This window comes from Mastomys coucha, unplaced genomic scaffold, assembly GCF_008632895.1.
Source record: "Mastomys coucha isolate ucsf_1 unplaced genomic scaffold, UCSF_Mcou_1 pScaffold5, whole genome shotgun sequence".
In the NCBI taxonomy this organism is placed as follows: domain Eukaryota; kingdom Metazoa; phylum Chordata; class Mammalia; order Rodentia; family Muridae; genus Mastomys; species Mastomys coucha.
The window spans coordinates 102,378,485-102,388,357 of NW_022196911.1; the positions used below are offsets into that span (position 1 = coordinate 102,378,485).

The window sequence follows — 9,873 nt, forward strand, 5'->3', positions numbered from 1 at the left end:
AAAAAAAAAAAAAAAAAAAAAAAAAAAAAAAAAAAAAAAAAAAATCATTCATACTATATTTTCAATTCTGCTCCCTCATCTAAGCACCAGCCCTATATCTTTAATTATCTAAAAATAAATAAATAAATAAATATAAAAAAACAACAAAAAACCACCTATTTTTAAGCACTGAAATTCAGCCTAAAGGATAGATACCTGTAAGAGTATTACTACTAACGATTAAACTAGAAGTTGTCTTCTGACCTCTACATGCAGTGGTATAATACCTCTTCCCTTATATATGCCTGACCCAAATAAATAAATTAATGTAATTTTTAAAATGTTACAAAGGGAGGCTGGGGATGTAACTCAAGTTGTTAAGAGTGCTTCAGTTGATACCAGGACCATATAAAATTGGATATGGTGGTATATGCTGTAATCTCAGCACTTGGGAGACTGAAGCAGAGAGTTCAAAGTTCAAGGCCATCTTCTTCTACATAGTGAGTCAAGGTTTCAGGAGACCCTGTCTCAAAAACTCCAAGGGGCTGGTGGGGTGTCCCAGTACTCAGGAGTCAAATGCAGGCATATGTCCCAATTCAAGGCCAGCCAGGACTACATAGTGAGACCCTATACTTAAGGGGAAGGGGGCATCGGCAGGTCTAGAAGCGATTCTTTAATCCCAGCGCCAGGGAGCCTGAGTTCCAGTGGCCTGCCCTTATTTATCCTACACAGTGAGTTTCAAGCCAGACTGCAGGAGTGAGACACACTGTCTCAAAAGGCAAGTAGAAGTAATGACATATCCTTGTCAACTTGACAGTCTGGTCATTTCAAATTCAATCTAGGGGCTGGAGAGATGACTCAGCGGTTAAGAGCACTGACTGCTCTTCCAAAGGTCCTGAGTTCAAATCCCAGCGACCACATGGTGGCTCACAACCATCTGTAATGACATCGGATACCCTCTTCTGGTGTGTCTGAAGACAGCTACACTGTACTCACATAAATAAAATAAATCTTTAAACAACAACAAAAAATTCAATCTATACCAAGAATGTTCACAACACAGAAGTATTTCTAATGTAATTCATACAGCCAGGCTTCCGCAAGCTTACTTAAGTTAAAATTATCCAGGCCATTTGTGCATTGGCTTTCTCTCTGATAAGACTCAGCTGTACTTGTCAACCCATTTCTCAGGTGCACAGCTCTCTGCCAGGTCACCCAGCTTCTAGGACTTCTGATGAAGAAAACACCAGAACAAAAGCCAGGCATAAGCATTAACACACCCATCTTGATTATCTTCGGCAAGCTGGCTCAGTGGAAAAGAGTAAATGTAGCAATCAACGCTTGTCCTTTCAGGCTCTTGTGGCATTAATCAAAATGATGAAATTGCTAGAAAGGATGTAGACATTACTGTCACCTTTCAAAGTGTTGGTCACAAACAAGTTGTAAGTTAGAAACCTTCGGGTAGGGTCGACTCTAGAAGCGGTTGCTTCCGTGAAACTTCTAGTGTCTGGTCCTAGGTCCACCACGGAGAAGCCTCGTGTCTATGCCCCTCCATTCTTCTGGCTACACACAAGATATCTTCCCGGATTCTGTCCTGTTGGTTGAGATCTACTCGAAACCACTCATATGACTCCCAAACCTTCCTAAAGCCCAACCGAAAAATGGACCAGAAAAGGATGGAAAGAGGTCTAATCTTTTTTTTTTTTTAAATTCAGGAGAGATAAGTTGCGGGTATTGATGCATATCACCACCGGCCAGACTTGAAGGGTTGGTTAGGAGGGAAACAGTACCTGGCTCGGCGGCCACGCAACTTAGTCACCGCTCGGCCTGGCACGGTCACCCCGACTGGAATGTCACGGCCCGCTACCTACCTGCACCCGAGGCTGCAACCAGGCCCGGGGCTCCTGAGGCCACTACCTCCACCCAGCCTGCCTTTGTCTGGTTTCCGTCTCAGGTCGCAAAGATATCTGTGGGCCGCGATGTCACCGAACAGCCCAGAACAGGTAGCTCAGTCACGGCACCCTACTCTTTACGTAGCCTCAGCAGTCCGTTACGTAGAATGCGTAAGGCTAAATTGCGCCTGCGCGCGGGGCGGGGGGCGTGGCGCGGCCTGAAGGACCTCCGCGCAAGGCGCCACACGGCTGCTGGGAAAATTACGTAACCCCCGGCGTCCCCTGGGCTAGAAGCGCACTAGCGGAGGCTGGGTTTCTCCGGTAGACTACGTTCCGTCAGGTTGACGTCACTTTGATCTGATGCTCCGGAAGCTAAAGGTGGCCATAGTCTATGGGACCATGTGGGCAGAGGCATGAAGGGAAACGTTGCCCAAGTCGTGCGGTTTTTGTGTTGTTTTGTTTTTTTGACAAGCTAAGGGAGGGTCGACATTCTCATGTAAATGGAGTTTCCAGTCAACACCCTATTACCTTGAGGTTTTTGGGCGGTTCCCTGTCGCCGCCGCTCTCTTCGTTCCAGATCGACTCACTACACGAGCCAGACACCAGCCTCACCCGGAACCAGGTTCCCGTCCGGGGTGTGTGACGTGTTTATGTTGCGTTCCGAAATCGGAAGGGCGGGCTGAATTGGCTCCTTTCGGGAGCCGTAGCCCCAGCCACGCCCTTCGGCTCGCGCCCTGCTTAGCGCGCATGTCTAATGCTCCCCCACCCCACCCCCTGTCGGCAACCGGCCGTGAGGCGGCGGCGAAGGGGGCGGAGGAAGAGCGCGGCTGGACGCGGTCCCGCACCGCGCGTACGCTGGGCCGCGGGGGTTCTTTCGCGCCGACCGTGGTAGCAACTGAGTCTACAGCCGCAGCGGCAGGTTTGTGTAAAGGGCTCTGCCGACGCAGCGCCGCTGGCTCCGGGGGCACGGGAGGTAACTGGGGCCTGGCGAGGGCGGAGGAACCTCGGCCTCGCTTAACAAAGAATCGGCGGAGCCTCGGGACCCGGGCGGCTGCGGGGGTCCGGGGAGGGATGGGTACGCGGTCTGGAGCCCCGAGGGTGGCCCTCTGGAGCTATGTTGCTTTCCCACGGCTCTGCAAGTCGCACGGCTGAACTAGGCCCACTTGGCGGCTTTCCGGAGGCGGTGCTTGATGGGCTACAGGAAGGGATTTTCAGGGTGCTGGGCTCCGAAGCTGTGAGATTCTGTGGAGGTGTGTTGATCTCTGTTGGGGATTGCGGGCTCACAAATGGAGGGGGGAGGGTCTCGGTAGTGGAAGTTGGCGGATTAGAAGGCTGTAGTAGTCATTGATATTTGTGAAACCTTGAGTAGATCATGGTACTTACAAACTTTTTGCGGCCTACTTGAGCCTACCTGGTGTAAATAAATATCTAGAGAGAGACTTACAAACGCGTACCAGAAACGTAAGGAAAAATTGTACTAGTCGAGTTTGGAAGCATATATGTTTTTCTGTAATCTTAGCTCTTTTCCCTTTTCACCCCTACTCCTTTAGGCTGTCGTTTTGTGGCATTCCTACGTATTGTTATTATTATTTGCAAGTGTTATTTCTGTATTGTCTCCTACATACACCTGAACAACAGGGATTATGTCTTAATTCGTTTAAACTTTGTAGAGCCCAATCCTGTTCTGGCAGGTGGGAAGTCAACAGAAAGTCTGATAATGTTATTTTCCTTTGCCTAGAAGGAGAATTGCGGTGGTTTAAAAAAAAAAGTTGTTGCCTCTGTGCCTGTTCTCTCTTGCATTTCCTAAGTGTTAAGTCTATGACTACTGCACTCATGAAACTCTCATTAAATATGGTGCTTTTTTGCACGATTTTTTTGTTTGTTTGTTTTGCTTTTTTGTTTTCCGAGACAGGGTTTCTCTGTGTAGCCCTGGCTGTCCTGGAACTCAACTTTGTAGACCAGGCTGGCCTCAAACTCAGAAATCTGCCTGCCTCTGCCTCCCAAGTGCTGGGATTAAAGGCATGTGCCACCACTGCCCGGCATGCATTTTTTTTTAAAGATTTATTTTATGGGTATGAGTACACTGTAGCGGTATAGATAGCTGTGAGCTATCATGTGTGTGGCTGCTGGGAATTGAACTCAGGATCTCTGCTGGCCCTGCTGGCTCAGGCGTAATTCACTGTAGCTGTCTTCAGAGAGCACCAGAAGAGGGCGTCAGATCTCATTCTGGGTGATTGTGAGCCACCATGTGGTTCCTGAAATTTGAACTCAGGACCTTTGGAAGAGCAGTCGGTGCTCTTACCCACTGAGCCATCTCATCAGCCCCACGTATTTCTTTATATATGTTTATCGTGCCCTCCTGTAGAGGTTAGAGGCCAGCCTGTGGGAGTTGGTTTCCTCCTTTCACCAAGTAGGTCCTCAGGATGGAACTCTGGTCAGGCAATTAACCTGAGGAACCATTTTACCAGTCCCTTCATGCAACTTTCTAATGAGGAAGGAGAGACAGATGTGTATTGTGCTATATGTTAAAGAGTATTCTCTACCAGTACGGGAGGCTGGGAGAAGCTGCAATGGAGTGGTCAGGGAAAGCCCTTTCAGGGATGCTAACGGATGTTCAAGCAAGCTAGAAGATGGTGAGGGTATCTGTATCTACCCACCAAAGTCTCTGCAGAAAGGAAGGTTCTGAGCAGGGGGACAGCAATCATGAAGGCCTTAAAGGGGACAAAGCTGGGCCTGTTACAGGAACAGTGTGTTTGTAGCATTTAGCAAATGAGGGAATTATAGATGAGACCATAAAGGAAGAAAGGAAAACAAAATACCAGGGCCTTCTAGACTGTTTTGAAGATTTTGTCTTCACTCTGCATGGAATGGGCCTATCTGAGAAGAGGAGTGATAATCTGATTTACATTGTAATACAGTTCCATTTGCTCTAATATAGATTGTGATAATATAGTGTGACTTTTGAAAATACATTTAACTTTGTGTTTTATCAATTTCATAGTTCCAAGTTGTCCTTGGCTTCATTAAAACTGATAAGAAAGGAGTGCTTCTCAGATGACTCTCACCCTCCCCTACATTTTATTTTATTTTTTCAACTATTATTTTTTTAAGAGATTTATTTATTTTTTACATATGAGTGCGCCATTATTGCTCTCTTCAGAAGAGGGCATCAGATCCCATTACAGATGGTTGTGAGCCACCATGTGGTTGCTGGGAATTGAACTCAGGACCTCAGGAAGAGCAAGTCGATGCTCTTAACCACTGAGCCATCTCTCTGGCCCATCACTCACATTTCATTAGGTTTGGAATGTGATGCAGTTCTTGGGTTTTTGACAGCTTTGCGTTACATTAAAGAAAGTGACAAAATTACAATTTGAATAGACCTATTTTTTATTCTGTTACAGTTTCCTATTAAGCAATTAAAGAACTACCTGGCTTAGTTCTTACTAAGCAGATTATTAAGTAGAGTAGATATTAACCAACTGTCATTGTAGCTCTCTTACAAAACTTACCCCACTCCTCGACTCAGTGATCTTGATATCATAAGTGGTGAGTGACACTTGAATATGAATCCATGTTAAGAGATCAATATTATCAATTTACCAATGGGGAGGCTGCTTTCTGGAGAAATGGTGACTATGCCTATAGTGTGGGCTGTACTGTGTTAACCATGCTTCATTCAATGTATTTGAGTTTTATTTATTGAATTTGGTACAGAGTCTCACTCTAGGTGATGTTAATCTAGAGCCCACTTTGTAGCCCAGGTTAGTCTTTAGCACACAGGATCCTCTCTGTCAGTCTGGAGTGCTGAAGCATGGGCCACCACACATTTTTTCCCCATTAACTTGGAGTAAAAACCCAAATCGTAAGGTGTGTGATAGTCTCACCATTTTGCAAATGGAAAATCTGCTATAACATCTTTAAGATTCATGCTATTAGTGGCAGAATTAGTTTGAATATAGCTAGCTGGTGTTATTTTTCAATCCTGTTAAGATTTCTTACTAAGCCATCACATTTTGGAACCTGGACACCAAACAGTACTTCATAGCATCTTCAGTTATCCTCATCCAAGGGTAGCTCCTCTTTAGAACTCTTGGATGTAAAGTATGAATAATGAGTGTCTGCTCTTGAAGACTCAATCATGAAATGTATAGTGTTTAGGAAATAACATAGTGTTTAAAGACAGAGAAGGAATTTAACATAAATGTCACTATCTTTTTTTTTTTTTTTTTTGGCTTTTTGAGACAGGGTTTCTCTGTGTGTAGCCCTGGCTGTCCTGGAACTCACTTTGTAGACCAGGCTGGCCTTGAACTCAGAAATCCACCTGCCTCTGCCTCCCAAGTGCTGGGATTAAAGGCGTACGCCACCACTGCCTGGCATAAATGTCACTTTCTAGACAAATCGTATTTGTGTTGATGCTCTAGAATTGTTATTCAAGTGAGCTATATAGGTAAGAAGGACCTTAATAAGTCAATAAGTCAATAACAGAGATTCAGTGTGGGATAACCCAAGTAGAGATAAGAACTCAACCAGACTGCTTGATTTTCTTCGGAAACCTGGGCAGTATAGGTGGTTAAAGTCATTTACTGCCACAATGCAACACCTGATTCCAGTCTGACAAACTGGAGAGGGGCTAAATTGAAGAGAGTGCCAGCAGCATAAATCGGTATTTTGAAGATGTGTTTGCTGAGTAGGTGTGCTTCAGATCTGTGCTTTGCTGTGACTTTCCTTGGTTACACAGTACTAACAGACACTGCTGTTCAGCCAAGAGAAGGAGAAATTCATTTTGTTTTCAGTTTTGTCTCATTCTTTCTTCATTTTATACTTCTACATAAAAGCCACATTTTTAAATTATGGACTGTTAGCTAGCTGTAGATCTGTATCCCATGACTTTCCAGTACAGCAGACATCATTGAGGCAGAGTTGTGGAACTCTTGCCCTGCTGAGTAGTGTATTTACCTCAGTGAGTCCTCTGACTTCTGTCTGCCGTATCTCACTTCTTCATCCTGCTTATTTTCATTTCATAGTATTTTTACTATCTAAAATAGAATGTCATTCCTTCCCTCCTCCCCATCCCTCCACCTCTGACCATATTGAATTCCCTGAAGGCTTTCTGATTTCATGTTCATACCCTCTGAGCCTAAAGAAGATTGCCTGGCACAAAACAAGCACACCATATATTTTGCTGTAATGATCACTCTGATAGTGATGTGGGTGCTTGATAACTGTTGGTCTTGTTAGAGAGTTGCAGTAGTGGAGGGAAAGATGGAAAGAGGGGCATCTACTTCATAGAGTTGGGGAGCATATATCAGAAAGTGGGTAAACAATGGAGCTTACCAAGACCTAGCTTGAATTGATTCTGCTATATGGGGTTGTTTGGGGGTTTTTTTATTTACAAAATTAGGTATTTTAGTTTTTAAAGGGATTTTTTTCCCCCAGTACTTGGGATGGAATCTGGGGCTTCACCTGTGCTAGTCAAGTGCCTTACCATTGAACTGTATAGCTTGCCTGAAATTTTCTTTTTAAACCCAAGTAATATTCTGTTTAAGGTATATATACCTTAACATTTTATATATATTAACGATATATATGTATGTGTGTGTGTGTGTATGTATGTATATATATATATATATATATATATATATAAAACGTTTGTTTAGCTGTTCATCTTTATGTTACCTTTTGCCTATTTCTGTTAATGTTGCTGTGAGCTTGAATGAGCTTTGTTTTCATTTGGGGAAGGTGTATTTTTATACATGGAAGCCAATTCTATGTTTTTTTAATTAACAATAATAACAACCAAAAGAAAACAACCCCAAAACATTTATTGATAGAATTCCAACTAGAATAAGTGTTTGATGGATTCCCCCACTCCCAATTTTGTCTTTTTGTTTGTTTTGGTGATGGATAAATGCACACATTTAATATGAAGCTTTACAGCATACTTTTTTTTTTGTTTTGTTTTTGGTTTTTCGAGACAGGGTTTCTCTGTGTGGCCCTGGCTGTCCTGGAACTCACTCTGTAGACCAGGCTGGCTTCGAACTCAGAAATCCGCCTGTCTCTGCCTCCCAAGTGCTAGGATTAAAGGCGTGCACCACCACTACAGCTTACGTTTTACATGCCAACCATAGTTGTATATAAATTGACTAAGTTATATCTGGGCCTTTTTAGTTTGAGTGTGGTGTTTTTATTTCCAAAATCTGTATTTTTGTTCAGAACACAACTTGGAGGACTTGGCTCTCTCGCCACCAGGTAGATCCCAGGAATTGAACTCAGGCCTTCAGACAAGGCGAGTATTCTTACCCAGTGATCTATCTTGTTGACCTTGCTTGATCTTTTTGAAGAAAAATGCTGGTTGCCATAGTTACTGAACCATTTTACATTCTACCAGCAGTTCACAGAGGTCCCAGTTTACCCACATCTCTGCCAGGACTTTCTCTACTAGAATTCTATCCTCATTCCTTAGGCTTAGCTGATTCCACTTTTGTTGGCAGCATAATAAAGTCCTGGATATGCCGTCTCCCTCAGGCCTAATCAGGCTGTTGAGCTTGGCCAGGGTGTGGTGGAGTTGCCTTTCAGCCCTCATGAGCTTTAATGAATACAACAAATTGTCTCTATCTTCCTCATGGCTACTGTGCAGGGGGTATTGATGGCATAGTGATCAAGTGTGTTTTTCTTGAGAGCACTTTTCTGAGGATACTTGTGTTGCTTTTGGGTTAGTACAGTCTTGGGAGCACTCAGAAGATGGGTGATAGCGGATCTTTATTTTTGTGGCTTTGAGCATCTATCAGTACTGAGTACTGCTTTGGCCTTCAAAGCATTTGCTTTGTTTAAGAGCAAGGGATTTCTTGCTTTCGAGAATATCTTGATAGAAAGCTGTTTTCTAGGGTATTTGGTTGAGGCATTATGAGGTAGTCTTCTGTTTTTTAGTAGCAGTCATCCTGATTGATATGAAATGGTATGTATTGTGGTTTTAATTTACATTTCCTTCATTGTTTGTAATGTAAGGATTTTTGAGACAGTCCTATACTGTGTAGACCAAGCTGGTCTTGTACTGGAGATCCTTCTACTTTAGCATCTTGAGTACCAACATTGCATGTGTGCATCACCATACCTGGCTTTGATGCAAGGTGGATTACTTTTCATGTAATCCACTGACCACTTAGTTATATATTGTCTTCAGAGAAATTTATTCAAGTCTTTTGCCTATTTGCGCTCGTGCGTGTGTTTGTGTGTTTAATGTGTATGAGTGTTTTTGCCTGTGTGTGTACGTGAACCATGTTCATAACCTGGTTCTAGTGGAGCCAAAAAAGAGGACATTGTATCCTCTGGGACTGGTGTGACAGTTTTGAACCACCATGTGGTGCTGGAAACCAAACCTGGGTCCTCTAGAAGAGCACCAGTGCTTTTATCCTCTGAACCATGTCTCTATCTCTAGCCTTCTCCTTCTCCTCCTTTGTGTGTTTTGTTTTGTTTTTTTTTTGTTTGTTTGTTTTGTTTTTTTTTTTTTTTTTTTTTTTTTTTTTTTTTTTTTTTTTTTTTTTGGTTTTTTGAGACAGGGTTTCTCTCTGTAGCCCCGGCTGTCCCGGTACTCACTCTGTAGACCAGGCTGGCCTCGAACTCGGAAATCCGCCTGCCTCTGCCTCCCAAGTGCTAGGACTAAAGGCGTGCGCCACCACCGCCCGGCTGTGTTTTGTTTTTTTAAGACAGGTTCTTTGTAACAGCCCTAGCTGTCCTGGAACTTGATTTGTAGAGCAGGCTGGCTTCTAACTCAGAGATCTTGCCTGCCTCTGCCTCCCAAATACTGGGATTAAAAGTGTGTGCCACCACACTTGCCTCCCTCTTACCTATTTTTAAAACTGGATTTGTGTTTAGTGAAATTTACCTGAGTAAGTGCTTAAGAATAAATAATTAAGGCAGGGGTGCTTGCACATGCCTTTAATTGTAGTACTCAAGAGGCAAGTGGCTCTCTGACTTTGAGAACAACCAAGACTACAAAAAA

The 9,873-nt window shown here is 43.6% G+C and overlaps 2 protein-coding genes across 6 annotated transcripts in view; one reads left to right on the forward strand and one right to left on the reverse strand.

The window, feature by feature from the left end:
* Ccdc47 (coiled-coil domain containing 47) overlaps nucleotides 1-2,516 on the reverse strand; it is a 20,007-nt gene extending 17,491 nt beyond the window's left edge. Inside the window, exon 1 of one of the 2 annotated variants that reach the window (XM_031350635.1) lies at nucleotides 2,400-2,516. The gene's annotated coding sequence lies outside the window, so the exon portion shown is untranslated. Of the gene's footprint in view, nucleotides 1-1,850; nucleotides 2,058-2,399 lie in introns of those variants that run through there. The other variant, XM_031350634.1, reaches the window with a different exon arrangement.
* Ddx42 (DEAD-box helicase 42) overlaps nucleotides 2,131-9,873 on the forward strand; it is a 35,682-nt gene continuing 27,939 nt past the window's right edge. The window contains exons 1-2 of one of the 4 annotated variants that reach the window (XM_031350626.1): nucleotides 2,687-2,790; nucleotides 8,088-8,160. Coding sequence is in view for 1 of the 4 variants with exons in the window: in XM_031350625.1 (XP_031206485.1) it covers nucleotides 2,619-2,790 (172 nt within the window). In the remaining 3 variants the exon portion in view is untranslated. The other 3 variants (XM_031350627.1, XM_031350624.1, XM_031350625.1) reach the window with 3 other exon arrangements.